General features: G+C 36.6%; 1 protein-coding gene across 1 annotated transcript in view; it reads left to right on the top strand.

The window, feature by feature from the left end:
* LOC123760803 (zinc finger protein 729-like) overlaps nucleotides 1-24,010 on the top strand; it is a 34,595-nt gene extending 10,585 nt beyond the window's left edge. Inside the window, exons 4-6 of the mRNA XM_069328474.1 lie at nucleotides 7,126-7,716; nucleotides 7,801-7,977; nucleotides 23,083-24,010. Coding sequence (XP_069184575.1) covers nucleotides 7,126-7,716; nucleotides 7,801-7,977; nucleotides 23,083-24,010 — 1,696 coding nt within the window. The remainder of the gene's footprint in view (nucleotides 1-7,125; nucleotides 7,717-7,800; nucleotides 7,978-23,082) is intronic.
* The last annotated feature ends 2,508 nt before the right edge of the window (nucleotides 24,011-26,518 follow it).

Below are 26,518 nucleotides of genomic sequence, written 5' to 3' on the forward strand. Positions count from 1 at the left end.
TTGCGAACTCGTTGGAAGAAGTGGTTACAGGTGTTTGTTTGGATTTAAACTGTTAGTAGATAGAGGTATGGGAATTAATTTGGAGGAAGGAGATAATAAAAGTATTTGTTTGTGGGAGAAAGGAATTGGCAAAATGATCAGGGAAAGAGAAGGGCCTCAAAATAACAATTCACTTAGGGTATATTACACTAACAGTAGAAGTTTAAGAAATAAAATTAACGAATTAAATGCACTTGTCTGCACAGAATAAATAGATATTATTGCACTTACCGAAACGTGGATGAATGTAGAAAATAGAGAACTATTAGCTGAATATCAAATAAATGGATTTAAACTATTTCACACAGATAGATATATTAGACGAGGAGGGGGAGTAGCCATATATGTTAGGGACAATTTGAAATGTAGTCTCAAAGAGGGAATCAAAACTGAGCCACACTCAGAAACTATTTGGATAGAATTATACGAAAAAGCAAATAATATTATAATAGGAGTTATATATAGGCCACCAAATTTAGACAGAATGGAAGCAAAGCATCTATGGGTTGAATTATCTAGGGCATCTAGATCTAACAGTATTTACGTCATGGGTGACTTTAATTTTAGTGGAATAAACTGGTTGAACAAAACAGGGAATAGTGAAGCAGAAGATTTTCTAGAATTAATTGACGATTGCTTTCTTACGCAACATATTAAGGAACCAACACGGGAAAATAATATTTTAGATTTAGTGTTAACTAACAGGGAAACACAAATTAATGACATCGAAATAGGGAGTGAGCTAGGGAACAGTGATCACAAAGAAATCAGATTTAGCATAGAATGGAATAGACCTGTAGGAGAAAATTCTGTTGAAGTGCCAGATTTTCGAAAAGCTGATTTTAATAGCCTATGAAATTTTTTGGGTCAAATACATTGGAAAGTTTTGAGTATGGGGTGTTGGCCGGTCTTAGAGCGAGACATGAACCCAGCGATAGGTGACATAAGAACATAAGAACAAAGGTAACTGCAGAAGGCCTATTGGCCATACGAGGCAGCTCCTATTCTATAACCACCCAATCCCACTCATATACTTGTCCAACCCGTGCTTGAAACAATCGAGGGACCCCACCTCCACAATGTTACGCGGCAATTGGTTCCACAAATCAACAACCCTGTTACTGAACCAGTATTTACCCAAGTCTTTCCTAAATCTAAACTTATCCAATTTATATCCATTGTTTCGTGTTCTGTCCTGTGTTGATACTTTTAATACCCTATTAATATCCCCCCGGTTATGTCCATTCATCCACTTGTAAACCTCTATCATGTCACCCCTAACTCTTCGCCTTTCCAGTGAATGCAACTTAAGCTTTGTTAATCTTTCTTCATATGAAAGATTTCTAATTTGGGGAATTAACTTAGTCATCCTACGCTGGACACGTTCAAGTGAATTTATATCCATTCTATAATATGGCGACCAAAACTGAACTGCATAATCTAAATGGGGCCTAACTAGAGCAAGATATAGCTTGAGAACCACACCAGGTGTCTTGTTACTAACGCTGCGATTAATAAATCCAAGTGTCCGATTTGCCTTATTACGAACATTTATGCATTGATCCTTTTGTTTTAAATTCTTACTAATCATAACTCCCAGATCCCTTTCGCAATCCGACTTCGCAATCACAACACCATCTAGCTCGTATCTTGTAACTCTATCATCATTACCTAACCTCAGAACTTTACATTTATCAGCATTAAACTGCATCTGCCAATCCTTTGACCATTTCAAAACCCTATCTAGATCAACTTGAAGTGATAGTGAGTCCTCCTCCGAATTAATTTCCCTACCGATTTTCGTATCATCGGCAAATTTGCAAATGTTGCTACTCAAACCTGAATCTAAATCATTTATATATATTATAAACAACAGAGGTCCCAGGACAGAGCCTTGAGGCACTCCACTTACAACATTTTCCCACTCTGACTTGATTCCATTTATACTAACTCTCTGTTTCCTTTGGTATAGCCATGCCCTAATCCAGCTTAATATAGCACCCCCAATACCATGAGACTCTAATTTTTTTAATCGACGTAATAGGGGATTTCGATGTGGATTTAATATATAACTTATATAAGAATATTATAAACAAAACACAGGAACGTAGTATACAATACAAATTGAATAGATCGAATACTAATGACCCAAAGTGGATAACAAATAATTTAAAGAACCATATAGGTAAAAAGAGAGCTTGGTACAAAAGGATTAAGAATTGGGAAGTCAGTTTAGAACAGGAATTCATACAACTGGTTAGAAATGTTAAAAAAGAGATTAGAAGAGCAAAAAGAAACTATGAAGTTCGCATAGCAGAGCAAGCAAAGTCAAATCCTAAAGGGTTTTTTCAGTTATATCGAACTAAGACGAGGGAAAGGATAGGTCCATCAAAATCTGAGACAGGTCAAATAACGGATAATGACAAGGAGATGAGTAGCATTTTTAGCAAATATTTATATCTGTATTTACTAAAGAGGAACTTAACAATATGCCTTCAGCCGAACAAGTCTATGTGGGTGGGGATGAGGACAGGTTGACTAGTTTAGCAGTTACCAGGGAGGATGTAATTAAACAATTAGAAAAACTCAAACCAAACAAATCCCCAGGGCCGCATGAAGTGTTTGCCAGGGTGCTTAAAGAATGCAAAGAGGAGCTTTGTGACCCCACTGTCAACCATATTTAATAAATCAATAGAGTCAGGCAGAGTGCCAGAGTTTTGGAAAGTTGCTAATGTGATACCAGTTTTTAAGAAAGGAGATAGATCACTTGCGTCTAACTATCGACCAATTAGCCTAACGTCTATTGTGGGAAAGTTACTCGAATCCATAATAGCAAATCAAATTCGTCTTCATCTTGAAAAACATAAATTAATAATTGAGTCGCAACATGGTTTTATAAATGGCCGCTCATGTTTAACAAATTTGTTATCCGTTTATTCTAGCATTGTTGAGGCAGTTGATAGTGGTAAGGATTGCGATGTTGTATACCTTGACTTTAGCAAAGCTTTTGATACAGTGCCACATGAAAGACTGATTAAAAAGATAGTCTCATGGTATTGGGGGTGCTATATTAAGCTGGATTAGGGCATGGCTATACCAAAGGAAACAGAGAGTTAGTATAAATGGAATCAAGTCAGAGTGGGAAAATGTTGTAAGTGGAGTGCCTCAAGGCTCTGTCCTGGGACCTCTGTTGTTTATAATATATATAAATGATTTAGATTCAGGTTTGAGTAGCAACATTTGCAAATTTGCCGATGATACGAAAATCGGTAGGAAATTAATTCGGAGGAGGACTCACTATCACTTCAAGTTGATCTAGATAGGGTTTTGAAATGGTCAAAGGATTGGCAGATGCAGTTTAATGCTGATAAATGTAAAGTTCTGAGGTTAGGTAATGATGATAGAGTTACAAGATACGAGCTAGATGGTGTTGTGATTGCGAAGTCGGATTGCGAAAGGGATCTGGGAGTTATGATTAGTAAGAATTTAAAACATAAGGATCAATGCATAAATGTTCGTAATAAGGCAAATCGGACACTTGGATTTATTAATCGCAGCGTTAGTAACAAGACACCTGGTGTGGTTCTCAAGCTATATCTTGCTCTAGTTAGGCCCCATTTAGATTATGCAGTTCAGTTTTGGTCGCATATTATAGAATGGATATAAATTCACTTGAACGTGTCCAGCGTAGGATGACTAAGTTAATTCCCCAAATTAGAAATCTTTCATATGAAGAAAGATTAACAAAGCTTAAGTTGCATTCACTGGAAAGGCGAAGAGTTAGGGGCGACATGATAGAGGTTTACAAGTGGGTGAATGGACATAACAAGGGGGATATTAATAGGGTATTAAAAGTATCAACACAGGACAGAACACGAAACAATGGGTATAAATTGGGATAAGTTTAGATTTAGGAAAGACTTGGGTAAATACTGGTTCAGTAACAGGGTTGTAGATTTGTGGAACCAATTGCCGCGTAACGTTGTGGAGGTGGGGTCCCTCGATTGTTTCAAGCGCGGGTTGGACAAGTATATGAGTGGGATTGGGTGGTTATAGAATAGGAGCTGCCTCGTATGGGCCAATAGGCCTTCTGCAGTTACCTTTGTTCTTATGTTATGTTCTTATAAATGGGGTTAATTCAGAATGGGATAATGTTGTTAGTGGAGTACCTCAGGGCTCTGTCCCGGGACCTCTGTTGTTTATAATATATATAAATGATTTAGATTCAGGTTTGAGTAGCAACATTTCCAAATTTGCCGATGATACGAAAATCGGTAGGGAAATTAATTCGGAGGAGGACTCACTATCACTTCAAGTTGATCTAGATAGGGTTTTGAAATGGTCAAAGGATTGGCAAATGAAGTTTAATGCTGATAAATGTAAAGTTCTGAGGCTAGGTAATGATGATAGAGTTACAAGATACAAGCTAGATGGTGTTGAGATTGCGAAGTCGGATTGCGAAAGAGATCTGGGAGTTATGATTAGTAAGAATTTAAAACAAAAGGATCAATGCATGAATGTTCGTAATAAGGCGAATAGGACACTGGGATTTATTAATCGAAGCATTAGTAACAAGACACCTGGTGTGGTTCTTAAGCTATATCTTGCTCTGGTTAGACCCCATTTAGATTATGCAGTTTAGTTTTGGTCGCCGTATTATAGAACGGATATAAATTCACTTGAACGTGTCCAATGTAGGATGACTAAGTTAATTCCCCAAATTAGAAATCTCTCATATGAAGAAAGATTAACAAAGCTTAAGTTGCATTCACTGGAAAGGCGAAGAGTTAGGGGTGACATGATAGAGGTTTACAAGTGAATGAATGGTCATAACAGGGGGGATATTAATAGGGTATTAAAAATATCAACAGAACACGAAACAATGGGTATAAATTGGATAAGTTTAGATTTAGGAAAGAAAATAAATACTGATATACTGGTAAATAAATATAAATAAATACTGGTTCAGTAACAGGGTTGTTGATTTGTGGAACCAATTGCCGCGTAACGTGGTGGAGGTGGGGTCCCTCGATTGTTTCAAGCGCGGGTTGGACAAGTATATGGGTGGGATTGGGTGGTTATAGATAGGAGCTGCCTCGTATGGGCCAATAGGCCTTCTGCAGTTACCTTTGTTCTTATTACTGCGTAACGTGTTGGAGGTGGGGTCCCTCGATTGTTTCAAGCGTGGGTTGGACATTTTTATGAATGGGTTTGGGTCGTTATAGAAAGGAGCGGCTTCGTATTTGACAATAAGCCTTCTGCAGTTAACTTGTTCTTATGTTCTTAAGTAGTTCCTTCACTACACCTTCCATTATTGCTATAATAATATTACAACAATCGGAGCTCCAGCTAACACCCTCTCATTACGAATGACGTGAGTATTTGTGATCAAGTGAGATAAAGAAATTTGATGATTTGCCAAAACAATTTCCAGTTGATTATGCTGACCTGAAAAGCTATTATCAAGCAGTTGCAGGTAAATTTGAACAAGTTAAACACCAAACAGCAACATATGTGGCTGAACTTGACTACATCAGTTTATCAGAAACAGAAATAGACACATTTATGGTTGATCTGGTGATTTACGAAGATCAAACTCAGGCCACGCTACAGCCTTTCGTCTTAATTATTGCTATGAACAAGGACTTGATTTCCTTCATTTAATTTACGCACTTTCTCAGGAAAAGATGAGGAAGATTGGGACGAAGGTTGGAACATATTCGTGAACCTTGTGTACTCAAAACCATCTTTATCTAAGAGTAGTAAATTCTTTTATCTACCAGGTCAATTATCAGGTGAAGCTAAATTAGAAGTATCCCATCTGACCAATCATTTAACCATGTCATTACTAAATCTAAATTTGTCTAATTTATATCCATTGTTTCGTGTTCTGTCTTGTGTTGATACTTTAATACCCTATTAATATCCCATCTGTTATGACCATTCATCGACTTATACATCTCTATCATGTCACCCGTAATTCTCGAATTAATAGGGTATTAAAAGTATCAACACAAGACAGAACACAAAACAATTGGGATAAATAGGATACGTTGTTATTTAGAAAGATCTGGAGTAAATACTAGTTCTTTAACAGGGTTGTGGAACTAATTACTGCTTAACTTAATAGAAGAAGAATCCCTTGATTGTTTCAAGCGTAGGTTAGACATATATATGAATGAGTTTGGGGGGTATATAAATAGGAGCTGCCTCAAATGAGCCAATACACCTTCTGCTGTTATCTGCATTTAGGTCTTATGTAATTTATATCCATTCTTTCATCAATACATCTGTTGATGTATTTAATACCTTAAAAAATACCCATTAATAATACTACCTTGCTATAGGCATTCATCCAACTGTACTCTTTAATAATATCACCCCAAACTCCTCATCGTTCTAGTGAACGTAAATTAAGCTTTTTCAACCTCACTTCACATGTAAGGTTTCTAACTGATGTGTGACTTTGTCATTCTATGCTCAATACTTTGAAATATATATATATGGGCATACTATTAAAGTTTTATATTATTTGAAGATAATAATTGAAACTACTATGAAAAGAGCATGCGGTAAACGAGACAACTTCCATATATATCTATTGGGTAAATAATATATAATTTATGAAATAAATGTCCAGGAAACATAATATATGTTGTGTCACACAAATCTTTAAAGCTTAGATAAGACATTGAATATGTTTTGGGGGTTCAAATTGGATCTATCTCTTAATGGTCAATAGACATTGTTATTGATTGATAGATGAAGATTAAGCCACTCAAGAGGTGGCACGAACATGAATAGCCTGTAAACATTTTGCAGTTTTGCTTTAGTCTTACATTCTTTTCAGTTTATAGAACATAAAGTAAAGTGAACCGCATTTCCTTACAATTTGAAAACATTGGTCATCATTAAATGCACCTCATCCAGTTTGCCCAACATACCTGTGATTAAGCATAGTCAGGTACCACGTCACCTACAATCTTACGACTACCATAAATACGAGAACAAACTCACCTAGGATCACGTAGTTTTGAGCGAGAAATAAGAGAACAGTTGTAATTTCTTTTCTGATATATTTTTCAGCTTTTACCTCCGGAAGGATTTCTTCCCCACGACAGAATTTGCCAACACTTCATTCTCTCTATTTAATATGAGTGATAAACTCCATGAGTGTCAAGAGTGTGGGAAAACATTTAGGCGTCTTGGAAATATGGAGAACCACAAAATGGTGCATACTGGTCTTAAACCTCACGTGTGTCCCGAATGTGGTGAAAGTTTCAGCCAACCTGGAACTCTGAATAGACACAGGATGGCACATTCTGGTGTTAAAACTCACGAATGTTTTGAGTGCGGAAAAACGTTCACCCGAATGGAATATTTAAATAAACACAAGATGATGCACACGGGTGAAAAGCCTCTCAGCTGTGATGTGTGTGGGAAGAGTTTCAATGACCGTAGTAATATGATTAAGCACATGTTAGTACACTCTGGTGAGAAACCCCACGAGTGTCCAGAGTGTGGGAAAAGATTCTCTCGATATGACCATTTGAAGAACCACAGGTTGGTGCATACTGGAGATAAACCTTACGAGTGCCCAGAGTGTGGGAAAAAATTCAGTACGCTTGGAACTATGAAGAAACACAGGATGGTGCACACAGGTCAAAAACCTCTTAGGTGTGATGTGTGTGGAAAATGTTTCAGCAGTCGTAGCAGTCTAATTAATCACATGTTACTGCATACTGGAGAATATCCTTTCAGGTGTGATGTGTGTGGGAAAAGTTTCAGGGATCGTAGCAACATAGGTAAACACTTGTTAGTGCATTCAGGTGAGAAACCTTACGAGTGTCCAGAGTGTTGCAAAAGATTCTTTCGAAATGAGCATTTGAAGAACCACAGAATGGTGCATACTGGAGAAAAACCTCACGAGTGTCCAGAGTGTGGGAAAAGATTCATTCAACTTGGAGCTATGAAAACACATAGGATTATACATACAAGTTTGGTCAGTTTATGATAAGATTTATATAGTTCAATTGATGTAGATAACATTTTAGTGCACAATATGTTTACAATTATGTATTTTATATTTATATGTATTTTATATATTATTTTGGTAGTAATAAAAATATAATTTTATTCAAATATCATAGGTTCTTTTTCTTCCTACTCTAGGTGATATTGTTTCCATAAAAACATAATAATTAAGACCTATTTCTTGAACAAATCAACAAGGGCTGTGACGAGGATTTCAACCTACGTCCGAGAGCATCCCACACGCTGCCTTAATCGACTGAAATATGACATCGCTAATCTCCGAAAGTTCTTCACCGATTGCTTTGAAATTTTGACACAACGTTGCATTCGAATGCGCGCATCTTTTTTATATCTACTATATACATGTTACACCTGTGACAGGAAAAAAACATACTTTTGTTTTGAAAAACAGCGCCATCTTTTGGACGTAAGAGCAACACACGCTGTAATCTCTGAAAGTTCTTCACCGATTGCTTTGAAATTTTGACACAAAGTTGCATTCAAATAGGCCCGTCTTTTTATATACCTACTATCGATGTCACCCCTTGTAACAGGTAAAAACATGCTTTTTTGAAAAAAACATCATTACCATACCAATGGTATGGTTTACCATACCAATGGTATGGTAAACACACCATACCATACCAATGGTATGGTAAACACACCATACCATTGGTATGGTTTACCATACCAATGGTATGGTAAACACACCATACCATTAAAAATGTGTATGGTAAACACATTGGTATGGTTTACCATACCAATGGTATGGTAAACCATACTGTGTTGTTTACCATATTGGTATAGTAAACAACACAGAAAGTAGCCATACATGTTAGGGAAATTTTGAAATTTCAAAGAGGGAATCACAACTGAGCCACACACAGAAACTATTTAGTTAGAATTAAACGAAAAACTAGAAATCCTATAATAGGAGTTTTATACAAGCCACCAAACTTAGATAGAATGGAAGCAAAACATCTATGGGATGAAATATCTAGAGCAGCTAGGTCAAATAGTATTTGGGTTAACTTTAATTTTAATGGAATAAACTGGATTATCAAAATATGGGATAATGAAGCAGGAAATTTTCTAGAATTAATTGAAGATTGCTTTCACATTTACATTGATTGCAACACATTAAGGAGCCAATGCGAGAAAATAATATTTTTGCCTTAGTGTTAACTAACAGGGAAACACAGTTACATGACATCGAAATAGGGAGTGAACTAGAGAACAGTGATTACAAAGAAATCAGATTTAGCAAAGAATGGAATAGATTTGTAGGAAAAATTTATGTTAAAGTACCAGATTTTCGAAAAACTTATTTTAAGGCCTAAGAAATTTCTTGTTTGAAATAGATTAGAAAGTCCTTGCATGGGTGGGGGGGGGGGGTGGCGGTTTTGTTGCGAGACGTGAACCCAACAATGGGTGATGTACAAAGGTATTTTGATGTTGACTCAAAATATAACATTTTTTGTTTATAACAAACTCAAAATATAACATTTTAAAATATTCTACACAAAACACAGGAACGTAGTATACAATAGAAATTGATAAATATAACCGAAAAGGTATGATTAAAAATTCCAACTGGGATTTTCTCAATATTTCTTATGTTTCTTTTCACTGAAAATAAAATAAAAAATACAATTGACGATTTACTATAAAGTATAAAACCAAAAACACAACCAACCTACTCATGAAAAACTCTTCAGACACAAAGAAGAATGACTTAAAGGAAACCTACGTCGTCTATGCCACCAAATGCCCACTTGGGGACTGTAAGCTTTAAAGGCAAGACAACAACGTCTCTTTCTAGGCGATTAACAAGGCTCCATCAAGGAACATATAATCTCTTCTCAAAACCAGACCATCACCAGAGAAATCTTAACGAACAACACAGAAATCATCGATATATACAGCGATAACAGGAGGCTCGGCATCTACGAGGCACTACACATCAAAAATCGCAAAATCGTAGAATCGCTGTTTACCAACGTACCTGGGGATGAGACAATCGGGATGATAGCCGACAGAGTGTGGAAAAGAGCGGAGGTTTCCACACTACAGTCTACACTAAGGAAACGAACATAGGAATGTGCCTAAATGCCAATAGCGACTGCCCAGACAGGTACAAGAGGAGTGTTGTTAACGCATATGTCGACCGTGCTCTAAGCCACAGCTCAGAATGAAAGCAAGTCGACGAAGAACTCTGTAGGGTAAGGCAGGTCCTAGTCAACAACGGCTTCTCCAATGGTTTCGTCGAAGACATCATAAGAAGGAAAGTGAAACGCCATGCAACCTCTGAAGAGACAACTAACACAACACCTATATCCCCTATTAAACTATTTTACGGGAACTTCTTTTCCACAGCTCATAAAACGGAGGAAAGGGTCCTGAAAGATATTGTTAATAGAAACGTTATCAGACAAAAATCAGAGGATACAACTGACGATTTACTATAAAACCAGAAAAACGGCCAGCCTACTCATGAGAAACTCTCCAGACACAAAGCAGAACGCTTTAAAAGAGACCAACGTCGTCTATGCCTTCAAATGCCCACTTGGGGACTGTAAGCTCCAAAAAAACCAGTATATAGGCAAGACAACAACATCTCTTTCTAGGCGTTTAACGATGCATAAACAACAGGGCTCCATTAAGGAACATATAATCTCTTCCCACAACCAAACCATCGTCAGAGAAATCCTAGTAAACAACACAGAAATCATCGATAGATACAGCGATAGCAGGCGGCTTGACGTTTGCGAGGCACTACACATTAAGACAACAACACATTAAGAAGTCAACACCAGCAATCAACAGCCAATTAATGCACAACTATATTCTACCCACCTCAAGACTCCGCTCCAATATAGAAGCATCAAGAAATATGGACCAATAGGCTTTCTACAATCACTTCCATTTCAATACCCATTGTTCCGTGTTCTGTCTTGTGTTGATGAAATTAATACCCTATTAATGCCACCTCTTGTTCTGTCTTGTGTTGATGAAATTAATACCCTATTAATGCCACCTCACTCAAATGTAGATATAAACAAAATCGGAGATGCGTAAGTTCAATTCAGTTGTGTATTTGTAAACTAAAGTCTTTGAAAATGTAATTTTCAATGTAATTTTTTCGAAATTTGAAAATTTCGTTTTACGTTTAGAAAAGTTTTACGAAACGCGCTCGCGTCAGACTAGAAATAAAAATTAATATTGGAGAATTGATTTTTGAATTGTACGAAATGTACGAAAGATTGAGAAAATTCGTGTTAGAATTATTAATATTACTTTTTCGGTCATATATATATATATATATTATATATATATATATATATATATATATATATATATATATATATATATATATATATACATATATATATATATATATATATATATATATATATATATATATATATATATATTATATATATATATATGTCGTACCTAGTAGCCAGAACTCACTTTTTGGCCTACTATTCAAGGCCCGATTTGCCTAATAAGCCAAGTTTTCCTGAATTAATATATTTTTTCTAATTTTTTTCTTATGAAATGATAAAGCTACCCATTTCATTATGTATGAGGTCAATTTTTTTTTATTGTAGTTAAAATTAACGTAGATATATGACCGAACCTAACCAACCCTACCTAACCTAACCTAACCTATCTTCATAGGTTAGGTTGGGTTAGGTTGCCGAAAAAGGTAGGTTAGGTTAGGTTAGGTAGGTTAGGTAGTCGAAAAAACATTAATTCATGAAAACTTGGCTTATTAGGCAAATCGGGCCTTGCATAGTAGGCTGAGAAGTGCGTTCTGGCTATTAGGTACGACATATATATATATATATATATATATATATATATATATATATATATATATATATATATATATATATATATATATATATATATATATATATATATTCCAGCTACCCGGGAGCTGGAATTGGTGATATTGTTGGAAACATGAATGATATTATGACAGGAAATGGGAACAAACCCATTATTTGTATTAGTGCAGGGGGTGATGATGTTGGACGAGTTAGGAGTGAGGAACTAATACAGAGATTCAGGACAGCCATTGAATTAGTTAGGAGCAAGGGAGGAACATAAGAACATAAGAACATAAGAACAAAGGTAACTGCAGAAGGCCTATTGGCCCATACGAGGCAGCTCCTATTCTATAACCACCCAATCCCACTCATATACTTGTCCAACCCGTGCTTGAAACAATCGAGGGACCCCACCTCCACAATGTTACGCGGCAATTGGTTCCACAAATCAACAACCCTGATACTGAACCAGTATTTACCCAAGTCTTTCCTAAATCTAAACTTATCCAATTTATATCCATTGTTTCGTGTTCTGTCCTGTGTTGATACTTTTAATACCCTATTAATATCCCCCCGGTTATGTCCATTCATCCACTTGTAAACCTCTATCATGTCACCCCTAACTCTTCGCCTTTCCAGTGAATGCAACTTAAGCTTTGTTAATCTTTCTTCATATGAAAGATTTCTAATTTGGGGAATTAACTTAGTCATCCTACGCTGGACACGTTCAAGTGAATTTATATCCATTCTATAATATGGCGACCAAAACTGAACTGCATAATCTAAATGGGGCCTAACTAGAGCAAGATATAGCTTGAGAACCACACCAGGTGTCTTGTTACTAACGCTGCGATTAATAAATCCAAGTGTCCGATTTGCCTTATTACGAACATTTATGCATTGATCCTTTTGTTTTAAATTCTTACTAATCATAACTCCCAGATCCCTTTCGCAATCCGACTTCGCAATCACAACACCATCTAGCTCGTATCTTGTAACTCTATCATCATTACCTAACCTCAGAACTTTACATTTATCAGCATTAAACTGCATCTGCCAATCCTTTGACCATTTCAAAACCCTATCTAGATCAACTTGAAGTGATAGTGAGTCCTCCTCCGAATTAATTTCCCTACCGATTTTCGTATCATCGGCAAATTTGCAAATGTTGCTACTCAAACCTGAATCTAAATCATTTATATATATTATAAACAACAGAGGTCCCAGGACAGAGCCTTGAGGCACTCCACTTACAACATTTTCCCACTCTGACTTGATTCCATTTATACTAACTCTCTGTTTCCTTTGGTATAGCCATGCCCTAATCCAGCTTAATATAGCACCCCCAATACCATGAGACTCTATTTTTTTAATCAGTCTTTCATGTGGCACTGTATCAAAAGCTTTGCTAAAGTCAAGGTATACAACATCGCAATCCTTACCACTATCAACTGCCTCAACAATGCTAGAATAAAAAGATAACAAATTTGTTAAACATGAACGGCCATTTATAAAACCATGTTGCGACTCAATTATTAATTTATGTTTTTCAAGATGAAGACGAATTTTATTTGCTATTATAGATTCGAGTAACTTTCCCACAATAGACGTTAGGCTAATTGGTCGATAGTTTGACGCAAGTGATCTATCTCCTTTCTTAAAAACTGGTATCACATTAGCAACTTTCCAAAACTCTGGCACTCTGCCTGACTCTATTGATTTATTAAATATGGTTGACAGTGGGTCACAAAGCTCCTCTTTGCATTCTTTAAGCACCTTAGCAAACACTTCATCCGGCCCTGGGGATTTGTTTGGTTTGAGTTTTACTATTTGTTTAAGAACATCCTCCCTGGTAACTGCTAAACTCGTCAACCTGTCCTCGTCCCCACCCACATAGACTTGTTCGGCTGAAGGCATATTGTTAAGTTCCTCTTTAGTAAATACAGATACAAAATATTTATTAAAAATACTACTCATCTCTTCATCACTATCTGTTATTTGACCTGTCTCAGTTTTTAATGGACCTATCCTTTCCCTAGTCTTAGTACGATATAACTGAAAAAACCCTTTAGGATTTGTCTTTGCTTGCCCTGCTATGCGAACTTCATAGTTTCTTTTTGCTTTCCTTATCTCTTTTTTAACATTTCTAACCAGTTGTACGAATTCCTGTTCTAAAGTGACCTCCCCATTTTTAATCCTTTTGTACCAAGCTCTCTTTTTACCTATAAGGTTCTTCAAATTCTTTGTTATCCACTTTGGGTCATTAGTATACGATCTATTCAATTTGTATGGTATACTACGTTCCTGTGCTTTGTTTAGAATATTCTTAAATAAGTTATATATTGAATCCACATCGAAATCCCCATTTAAGTCACCTATCGCTGGGTTCATGTCTCGCTCCAAGACCGGCCCACACCCCATACCCAAGCCATTCCAATCAATTTGACCCAAAAAATTTCTTAGGCTATTAAAATCAGCTTTTCGAAAATCTGGCACTTTAACAGAATTTTCTCCTACTGGTCTATTCCATTCTATGCTAAATCTGATTTCTTTGTGATCACTGCTCCCTAGCTCACTCCCTATTTCGATGTCATTAATTTGCGTTTCCCTGTTAGTTAACACTAAATCTAAAATATTATTTTCCCGTGTTGGTTCCTTAATGTGTTGCGTAAGAAAGCAATCGTCAATTAATTCTAGAAAATCTTCTGCTTCACTATTCCCTGTTTTGTTCAACCAGTTTATTCCGCTAAAATTAAAGTCACCCATGACATAAATACTGTTAGATCTAGATGCTCTAGATATTTCATCCCATAGATGCTTTGCTTCCATTCTGTCTAAATTTGGTGGCCTATATATTACTCCTATTATAATATTATTAGCTTTTTCGTTTAATTCAATCCAAATAGTTTCTGTGTGTGGCTCTGTTTTGATTCCCTCTTTGAGACTACATTTCAAATTGTCCCTAACATATATGGCTACTCCACCTCCTCGTCTAATATATCTATCTGTGTGAAATAGTTTAAATCCATATATTTGATATTCAGCTAATAGTTCTCTATTTTCTACATTCATCCACGTTTCGGTAAGTGCAATAATATCTATTTTTTCTGTGCAGACAAGAGCATTTAATTCGTTAATTTTATTTCTTAGACTTCTACTGTTAGTGTAATATACCCTAAGTGAATTGTTATTTTGCGGACCTTCTCTTTCCCTGATCGTTTTGCCAATTCCTTTCTCCCACAAACACATACTTTTATTACCTCCTTCCTCCAAATCAATTCCCATACCTCTATCTACTAACAGTTTAAACCCAAACAAACACCTCTAACCACTTCTTCTAGCGAGTTCGCAACAGCAACAACCCCAGCTCTCGATAGATGCACCCCATCACGAGCATACATTTCATTTCTTCCATAGAAGTGTTCCCAGTTGTCTATGAAAGATATTGCATTTGATTTGCAATATCTTTCCAGCCGGCAATTGACACCAAGTGCCCTCGATATCCAGTCATTTCCCACTCCCTTTCTTGGAAGAATGCCACATATGATCGGGATTCCTCCCTTGCTCCTAACTAACTCTATGGCTGTTTTATACCTCTGAATCAGTTCCTCACTCCTGACTCGACCAACATCATTTCCTCCCACGCTAATGCAAATAATGGGATTGTTCCCATTACCAGCCATAATATCATTCATGTTGTTTATAATATCACCAATGCCAGCTCCGGGATAGCAAACCCTTAACCTGTTCCCCCTATCTCTAGCACAAAACGTTCTATCCAAATACCTTATCTGGGAATCTCCCACAACTAATGTTTGCTTAGGTACTTCCTTTACTTTCTGCTGAAATCCCGATCATATGTGGCATTCTTCCAAGAAAGGGAGTGGGAAATGAATGGATGTCAAGGGCACTTGGTGTCAATTGCCGGCTAGAAAGATATTGCAAATCAAATGCAATATCTTTCATAGACAACTGGGAACACTTCTATGGAAGAAATGAAATGTATGCTCGTGATGGGGTGCATTTATCGAGAGCTGGGGTTGTTGCTGTTGCGAACTCGTTGGAAGAAGTGGTTACAGGTGTTTGTTTGGATTTAAACTGTTAGTAGATAGAGGTATGGGAATTAATTTGGAGGAAGGAGATAATAAAAGTATTTGTTTGTGGGAGAAAGGAATTGGCAAAATGATCAGGGAAAGAGAAGGGCCTCAAAATAACAATTCACTTAGGGTATATTACACTAACAGTAGAAGTTTAAGAAATAAAATTAACGAATTAAATGCACTTGTCTGCACAGAATAAATAGATATTATTGCACTTACCGAAACGTGGATGAATGTAGAAAATAGAGAACTATTAGCTGAATATCAAATAAATGGATTTAAACTATTTCACACAGATAGATATATTAGACGAGGAGGGGGAGTAGCCATATATGTTAGGGACAATTTGAAATGTAGTCTCAAAGAGGGAATCAAAACTGAGCCACACTCAGAAACTATTTGGATAGAATTATACGAAAAAGCAAATAATATTATAATAGGAGTTATATATAGGCCACCAAATTTAGACAGAATGGAAGCAAAGCATCTATGGGTTGAATTATCTAGGGCATCTAGATCTAACAGTATTTACGTCATGGGTGACTTTAATTTTAGTGGAATAAACTGGTTGAACAAAACAGGGAATAGTGAAGCAGAAGATTTTCTAGAATTAATTGACGATTGCTTTCTTACGCAACATATTAAGGAACCAACACGGGAAAATAATATTTTAGATTTAGTGTTAACTAACAGGGAAACACAAATTAATGACATCGAAATAGGGAGTGAGCTAGGGAACAGTGATCACAAAGAAATCAGATTTAGCATAGAATGGAATAGACCTGTAGGAGAAAATTCTGTTGAAGTGCCAGATTTTCGAAAAGCTGATTTTAATAGCCTATGAAATTTTTTGGGTCAAATACATTGGAAAGTTTTGAGTATGGGGTGTTGGCCGGTCTTAGAGCGAGACATGAACCCAGCGATAGGTGACATAAGAACATAAGAACAAAGGTAACTGCAGAAGGCCTATTGGCCCATACGAGGCAGCTCCTATTCTATAACCACCCAATCCCACTCATATACTTGTCCAACCCGTGCTTGAAACAATCGAGGGACCCCACCTCCACAATGTTACGCGGCAATTGGTTCCACAAATCAACAACCCTGTTACTGAACCAGTATTTACCCAAGTCTTTCCTAAATCTAAACTTATCCAATTTATATCCATTGTTTCGTGTTCTGTCCTGTGTTGATACTTTTAATACCCTATTAATATCCCCCCGGTTATGTCCATTCATCCACTTGTAAACCTCTATCATGTCACCCCTAACTCTTCGCCTTTCCAGTGAATGCAACTTAAGCTTTGTTAATCTTTCTTCATATGAAAGATTTCTAATTTGGGGAATTAACTTAGTCATCCTACGCTGGACACGTTCAAGTGAATTTATATCCATTCTATAATATGGCGACCAAAACTGAACTGCATAATCTAAATGGGGCCTAACTAGAGCAAGATATAGCTTGAGAACCACACCAGGTGTCTTGTTACTAACGCTGCGATTAATAAATCCAAGTGTCCGATTTGCCTTATTACGAACATTTATGCATTGATCCTTTTGTTTTAAATTCTTACTAATCATAACTCCCAGATCCCTTTCGCAATCCGACTTCGCAATCACAACACCATCTAGCTCGTATCTTGTAACTCTATCATCATTACCTAACCTCAGAACTTTACATTTATCAGCATTAAACTGCATCTGCCAATCCTTTGACCATTTCAAAACCCTATCTAGATCAACTTGAAGTGATAGTGAGTCCTCCTCCGAATTAATTTCCCTACCGATTTTCGTATCATCGGCAAATTTGCAAATGTTGCTACTCAAACCTGAATCTAAATCATTTATATATTATAAACAACAGAGGTCCCAGGACAGAGCCTTGAGGCACTCCACTTACAACATTTTCCCACTCTGACTTGATTCCATTTATACTAACTCTCTGTTTCCTTTGGTATAGCCATGCCCTAATCCAGCTTAATATAGCACCCCCAATACCATGAGACTCTAATTTTTTTAATCGACGTAATAGGGGATTTCGATGTGGATTTAATATATAACTTATATAAGAATATTATAAACAAAACACAGGAACGTAGTATACAATACAAATTGAATAGATCGAATACTAATGACCCAAAGTGGATAACAAATAATTTAAAGAACCATATAGGTAAAAAGAGAGCTTGGTACAAAAGGATTAAGAATTGGGAAGTCAGTTTAGAACAGGAATTCATACAACTGGTTAGAAATGTTAAAAAAGAGATTAGAAGAGCAAAAAGAAACTATGAAGTTCGCATAGCAGAGCAAGCAAAGTCAAATCCTAAAGGGTTTTTTCAGTTATATCGAACTAAGACGAGGGAAAGGATAGGTCCATCAAAATCTGAGACAGGTCAAATAACGGATAATGACAAGGAGATGAGTAGCATTTTTAGCAAATATTTTATATCTGTATTTACTAAAGAGGAACTTAACAATATGCCTTCAGCCGAACAAGTCTATGTGGGTGGGGATGAGGACAGGTTGACTAGTTTAGCAGTTACCAGGGAGGATGTAATTAAACAATTAGAAAAACTCAAACCAAACAAATCCCCAGGGCCGCATGAAGTGTTTGCCAGGGTGCTTAAAGAATGCAAAGAGGAGCTTTGTGACCCACTGTCAACCATATTTAATAAATCAATAGAGTCAGGCAGAGTGCCAGAGTTTTGGAAAGTTGCTAATGTGATACCAGTTTTTAAGAAAGGAGATAGATCACTTGCGTCTAACTATCGACCAATTAGCCTAACGTCTATTGTGGGAAAGTTACTCGAATCCATAATAGCAAATCAAATTCGTCTTCATCTTGAAAAACATAAATTAATAATTGAGTCGCAACATGGTTTTATAAATGGCCGCTCATGTTTAACAAATTTGTTATCCTTTTATTCTAGCATTGTTGAGGCAGTTGATAGTGGTAAGGATTGCGATGTTGTATACCTTGACTTTAGCAAAGCTTTTGATACAGTGCCACATGAAAGACTGATTAAAAAGATAGTCTCATGGTATTGGGGGTGCTATATTAAGCTGGATTAGGGCATGGCTATACCAAAGGAAACAGAGAGTTAGTATAAATGGAATCAAGTCAGAGTGGGAAAATGTTGTAAGTGGAGTGCCTCAAGGCTCTGTCCTGGGACCTCTGTTGTTTATAATATATATAAATGATTTAGATTCAGGTTTGAGTAGCAACATTTGCAAATTTGCCGATGATACGAAAATCGGTAGGGAAATTAATTCGGAGGAGGACTCACTATCACTTCAAGTTGATCTAGATAGGGTTTTGAAATGGTCAAAGGATTGGCAGATGCAGTTTAATGCTGATAAATGTAAAGTTCTGAGGTTAGGTAATGATGATAGAGTTACAAGATACGAGCTAGATGGTGTTGTGATTGCGAAGTCGGATTGCGAAAGGGATCTGGGAGTTATGATTAGTAAGAATTTAAAACATAAGGATCAATGCATAAATGTTCGTAATAAGGCAAATCGGACACTTGGATTTATTAATCGCAGCGTTAGTAACAAGACACCTGGTGTGGTTCTCAAGCTATATCTTGCTCTAGTTAGGCCCCATTTAGATTATGCAGTTCAGTTTTGGTCGCCATATTATAGAATGGATATAAATTCACTTGAACGTGTCCAGCGTAGGATGACTAAGTTAATTCCCCAAATTAGAAATCTTTCATATGAAGAAAGATTAACAAAGCTTAAGTTGCATTCACTGGAAAGGCGAAGAGTTAGGGGCGACATGATAGAGGTTTACAAGTGGGTGAATGGACATAACAAGGGGGATATTAATAGGGTATTAAAAGTATCAACACAGGACAGAACACGAAACAATGGGTATAAATTGGATAAGTTTAGATTTAGGAAAGACTTGGGTAAATACTGGTTCAGTAACAGGGTTGTAGATTTGTGGAACCAATTGCCGCGTAACGTTGTGGAGGTGGGGTCCCTCGATTGTTTCAAGCGCGGGTTGGACAAGTATATGAGTGGGATTGGGTGGTTATAGAATAGGAGCTGCCTCGTATGGGCCAATAGGCCTTCTGCAGTTACCTTTGTTCTTATGTTATGTTCTTATAAATGGGGTTAATTCAGAATGGGATAATGTTGTTAGTGGAGTACCTCAGGGCTCTGTCCCGGGACCTCTGTTGTTTATAATATATATAAATGATTTAGATTCAGGTTTGAGTAGCAACATTTCCAAATTTGCCGATGATACGAAAATCGGTAGGGAAATTAATTCGGAGGAGGACTCACTATCACTTCAAGTTGATCTAGATAGGGTTTTGAAATGGTCAAAGGATTGGCAAATGAAGTTTAATGCTGATAAATGTAAAGTTCTGAGGCTAGGTAATGATGATAGAGTTACAAGATACAAGCTAGATGGTGTTGAGATTGCGAAGTCGGATTGCGAAAGAGATCTGGGAGTTATGATTAGTAAGAATTTAAAACAAAAGGATCAATGCATGAATGTTCGTAATAAGGCGAATAGGACACTGGGATTTATTAATCGAAGCATTAGTAACAAGACACCTGGGGTTCTTAAGCTATATCTTGCTCTGGTTAGACCCCATTTAGATTATGCAGTTTAGTTTTGGTCGCCGTATTATAGAACGGATATAAATTCACTTGAACGTGTCCAATGTAGGATGACTAAGTTAATTCCCCAAATTAGAAATCTCTCATATGAAGAAAGATTAACAAAGCTTAAGTTGCATTCACTGGAAAGGCGAAGAGTTAGGGGTGACATGATAGAGGTTTACAAGTGAATGAATGGTCATAACAGGGGGATATTAATAGGGTATTAAAAATATCAACAGAACACGAAACAATGGGTATAAATTGGATAAGTTTAGATTTAGGAAAGAAAATAAATACTGATATACTGGTAAATAAATATAAATAAATACTGGTTCAGTAACAGGGTTGTTGATTTGTGGAACCAATTGCCGCGTAACGTGGTGGAGGTGGGGTCCCTCGATTGTTTCAAGCGCGGGTTGGACAAGTATATGGGTGGGATTGGGTGGTTATAGATAGGAGCTGCCTCGTATGGGCCAATAGGCCTTCTGCAGTTACCTTTGTTCTTATTACTGCGTAACGTGTTGGAGGTGGGGTCCCTCGATTGTTTCAAGCGTGGGTTGGACATTTTTATGAATGGGTTTGGGTCGTTATAGAAAGGAGCGGCTTCGTATTTGACAATAAGCCTTCTGCAGTTAACTTGTTCTTATGTTCTTAAGTAGTTCCTTCACTGCACCTTCCATTATTGCTATAATAATATTACAACAATCGGAGCTCCAGCTAACACCCTCTCATTACGAATGACGTGAGTATTTGTGATCAAGTGAGATAAAGAAATTTGATGATTTGCCAAAACAATTTCCAGTTGATTATGCTGACCTGAAAAGCTATTATCAAGCAGTTGCAGGTAAATTTGAACAAGTTAAACACCAAACAGCAACATATGTGGCTGAACTTGACTACATCAGTTTATCAGAAACAGAAATAGACACATTTATGGTTGATCTGGTGATTTACGAAGATCAAACTCAGGCCACGCTACAGCCTTTCGTCTTAATTATTGCTATGAACAAGGACTTGATTTCCTTCATTTAATTTACGCACTTTCTCAGGAAAAGATGAGGAAGATTGGGACGAAGGTTGGAACATATTCGTGAACCTTGTGTACTCAAAACCATCTTTATCTAAGAGTAGTAAATTCTTTTATCTACCAGGTCAATTATCAGGTGAAGCTAAATTAGAAGTATCCCATCTGACCAATCATTTAACCATGTCATTACTAAATCTAAATTTGTCTAATTTATATCCATTGTTTCGTGTTCTGTCTTGTGTTGATACTTTAATACCCTATTAATATCCCATCTGTTATGACCATTCATCGACTTATACATCTCTATCATGTCACCCGTAATTCTCGAATTAATAGGGTATTAAAAGTATCAACACAAGACAGAACACAAAACAATTGGGATAAATAGGATACGTTGTTATTTAGAAAGATCTGGAGTAAATACTAGTTCTTTAACAGGGTTGTGGAACTAATTACTGCTTAACTTAATAGAAGAAGAATCCCTTGATTGTTTCAAGCGTAGGTTAGACATATATATGAATGAGTTTGGGGGGTATATAAATAGGAGCTGCCTCAAATGAGCCAATACACCTTCTGCTGTTATCTGCATTTAGGTCTTATGTAATTTATATCCATTCTTTCATCAATACATCTGTTGATGTATTTAATACCTTAAAAAATACCCATTAATAATACTACCTTGCTATAGGCATTCATCCAACTGTACTCTTTAATAATATCACCCCAAACTCCTCATCGTTCTAGTGAACGTAAATTAAGCTTTTTCAACCTCACTTCACATGTAAGGTTTCTAACTGATGTGTGACTTTGTCATTCTATGCTCAATACTTTGAAATATATATATATGGGCATACTATTAAAGTTTTATATTATTTGAAGATAATAATTGAAACTACTATGAAAAGAGCATGCGGTAAACGAGACAACTTCCATATATATCTATTGGGTAAATAATATATAATTTATGAAATAAATGTCCAGGAAACATAATATATGTTGTGTCACACAAATCTTTAAAGCTTAGATAAGACATTGAATATGTTTTGGGGGTTCAAATTGGATCTATCTCTTAATGGTCAATAGACATTGTTATTGATTGATAGATGAAGATTAAGCCACTCAAGAGGTGGCACGAACATGAATAGCCTGTAAACATTTTGCAGTTTTGCTTTAGTCTTACATTCTTTTCAGTTTATAGAACATAAAGTAAAGTGAACCGCATTTCCTTACAATTTGAAAACATTGGTCATCATTAAATGCACCTCATCCAGTTTGCCCAACATACCTGTGATTAAGCATAGTCAGGTACCACGTCACCTACAATCTTACGACTACCATAAATACGAGAACAAACTCACCTAGGATCACGTAGTTTTGAGCGAGAAATAAGAGAACAGTTGTAATTTCTTTTCTGATATATTTTTCAGCTTTTACCTCCGGAAGGATTTCTTCCCCACGACAGAATTTGCCAACACTTCATTCTCTCTATTTAATATGAGTGATAAACTCCATGAGTGTCAAGAGTGTGGGAAAACATTTAGGCGTCTTGGAAATATGGAGAACCACAAAATGGTGCATACTGGTCTTAAACCTCACGTGTGTCCCGAATGTGGTGAAAGTTTCAGCCAACCTGGAACTCTGAATAGACACAGGATGGCACATTCTGGTGTTAAAACTCACGAATGTTTTGAGTGCGGAAAAACGTTCACCCGAATGGAATATTTAAATAAACACAAGATGATGCACACGGGTGAAAAGCCTCTCAGCTGTGATGTGTGTGGGAAGAGTTTCAATGACCGTAGTAATATGATTAAGCACATGTTAGTACACTCTGGTGAGAAACCCCACGAGTGTCCAGAGTGTGGGAAAAGATTCTCTCGATATGACCATTTGAAGAACCACAGGTTGGTGCATACTGGAGATAAACCTTACGAGTGCCCAGAGTGTGGGAAAAAATTCAGTACGCTTGGAACTATGAAGAAACACAGGATGGTGCACACAGGTCAAAAACCTCTTAGGTGTGATGTGTGTGGAAAATGTTTCAGCAGTCGTAGCAGTCTAATTAATCACATGTTACTGCATACTGGAGAATATCCTTTCAGGTGTGATGTGTGTGGGAAAAGTTTCAGGGATCGTAGCAACATAGGTAAACACTTGTTAGTGCATTCAGGTGAGAAACCTTACGAGTGTCCAGAGTGTTGCAAAAGATTCTTTCGAAATGAGCATTTGAAGAACCACAGAATGGTGCATACTGGAGAAAAACCTCACGAGTGTCCAGAGTGTGGGAAAAGATTCATTCAACTTGGAGCTATGAAAACACATAGGATTATACATACAAGTTTGGTCAGTTTATGATAAGATTTATATAGTTCAATTGATGTAGATAACATTTTAGTGCACAATATGTTTACAATTATGTATTTTATATTTATATGTATTTTATATATTATTTTGGTAGTAATAAAAATATAATTTTATTCAAATATCATAGGTTCTTTTTCTTCCTACTCTAGGTGATATTGTTTCCATAAAAACATAATAATTAAGACCTATTTCTTGAACAAATCAACAAGGGCTGTGACGAGGATTTCAACCTACGTCCGAGAGCATCCCACACGCTGCCTTAATCGACTGAAATATGACATCGCTAATCTCCGAAAGTTCTTCACCGATTGCTTTGAAATTTTGACACAACGTTGCATTCGAATGCGCGCATCTTTTTTATATCTACTATATACATGTTACACCTGTGACAGGAAAAAAACATACTTTTGTTTTGAAAAACAGCGCCATCTTTTGGACGTAAGAGCAACACACGCTGTAATCTCTGAAAGTTCTTCACCGATTGCTTTGAAATTTTGACACAAAGTTGCATTCAAATAGGCCCGTCTTTTTATATACCTACTATCGATGTCACCCCTTGTAACAGGTAAAAACATGCTTTTTTGAAAAAAACATCATTACCATACCAATGGTATGGTTTACCATACCAATGGTATGGTAAACACACCATACCATACCAATGGTATGGTAAACACACCATACCATTGGTATGGTTTACCATACCAATGGTATGGTAAACACACCATACCATTAAAAATGTGTATGGTAAACACATTGGTATGGTTTACCATACCAATGGTATGGTAAACCATACTGTGTTGTTTACCATATTGGTATAGTAAACAACACAGAAAGTAGCCATACATGTTAGGGAAATTTTGAAATTTCAAAGAGGGAATCACAACTGAGCCACACACAGAAACTATTTAGTTAGAATTAAACGAAAAACTAGAAATCCTATAATAGGAGTTTTATACAAGCCACCAAACTTAGATAGAATGGAAGCAAAACATCTATGGGATGAAATATCTAGAGCAGCTAGGTCAAATAGTATTTGGGTTAACTTTAATTTTAATGGAATAAACTGGATTATCAAAATATGGGATAATGAAGCAGGAAATTTTCTAGAATTAATTGAAGATTGCTTTCACATTTACATTGATTGCAACACATTAAGGAGCCAATGCGAGAAAATAATATTTTTGCCTTAGTGTTAACTAACAGGGAAACACAGTTACATGACATCGAAATAGGGAGTGAACTAGAGAACAGTGATTACAAAGAAATCAGATTTAGCAAAGAATGGAATAGATTTGTAGGAAAAATTTATGTTAAAGTACCAGATTTTCGAAAAACTTATTTTAAGGCCTAAGAAATTTCTTGTTTGAAATAGATTAGAAAGTCCTTGCATGGGTGGGGGGGGGGGGTGGCGGTTTTGTTGCGAGACGTGAACCCAACAATGGGTGATGTACAAAGGTATTTTGATGTTGACTCAAAATATAACATTTTTTGTTTATAACAAACTCAAAATATAACATTTTAAAATATTCTACACAAAACACAGGAACGTAGTATACAATAGAAATTGATAAATATAACCGAAAAGGTATGATTAAAAATTCCAACTGGGATTTTCTCAATATTTCTTATGTTTCTTTTCACTGAAAATAAAATAAAAAATACAATTGACGATTTACTATAAAGTATAAAACCAAAAACACAACCAACCTACTCATGAAAAACTCTTCAGACACAAAGAAGAATGACTTAAAGGAAACCTACGTCGTCTATGCCACCAAATGCCCACTTGGGGACTGTAAGCTTTAAAGGCAAGACAACAACGTCTCTTTCTAGGCGATTAACAAGGCTCCATCAAGGAACATATAATCTCTTCTCAAAACCAGACCATCACCAGAGAAATCTTAACGAACAACACAGAAATCATCGATATATACAGCGATAACAGGAGGCTCGGCATCTACGAGGCACTACACATCAAAAATCGCAAAATCGTAGAATCGCTGTTTACCAACGTACCTGGGGATGAGACAATCGGGATGATAGCCGACAGAGTGTGGAAAAGAGCGGAGGTTTCCACACTACAGTCTACACTAAGGAAACGAACATAGGAATGTGCCTAAATGCCAATAGCGACTGCCCAGACAGGTACAAGAGGAGTGTTGTTAACGCATATGTCGACCGTGCTCTAAGCCACAGCTCAGAATGAAAGCAAGTCGACGAAGAACTCTGTAGGGTAAGGCAGGTCCTAGTCAAACAACGGCTTCTCCAATGGTTTCGTCGAAGACATCATAAGAAGGAAAGTGAAACGCCATGCAACCTCTGAAGAGACAACTAACACAAACACCTATATCCCCTATTAAACTATTTTACGGGAACTTCTTTTCCACAGCTCATAAAACGGAGGAAAGGGTCCTGAAAGATATTGTTAATAGAAACGTTATCAGACAAAAATCAGAGGATACAACTGACGATTTACTATAAAACCAGAAAAACGGCCAG

Source organism: Procambarus clarkii, chromosome 21 (genome assembly GCF_040958095.1).
Source record: "Procambarus clarkii isolate CNS0578487 chromosome 21, FALCON_Pclarkii_2.0, whole genome shotgun sequence".
Classification (NCBI taxonomy): Eukaryota; Metazoa; Arthropoda; class Malacostraca; order Decapoda; family Cambaridae; genus Procambarus; species Procambarus clarkii.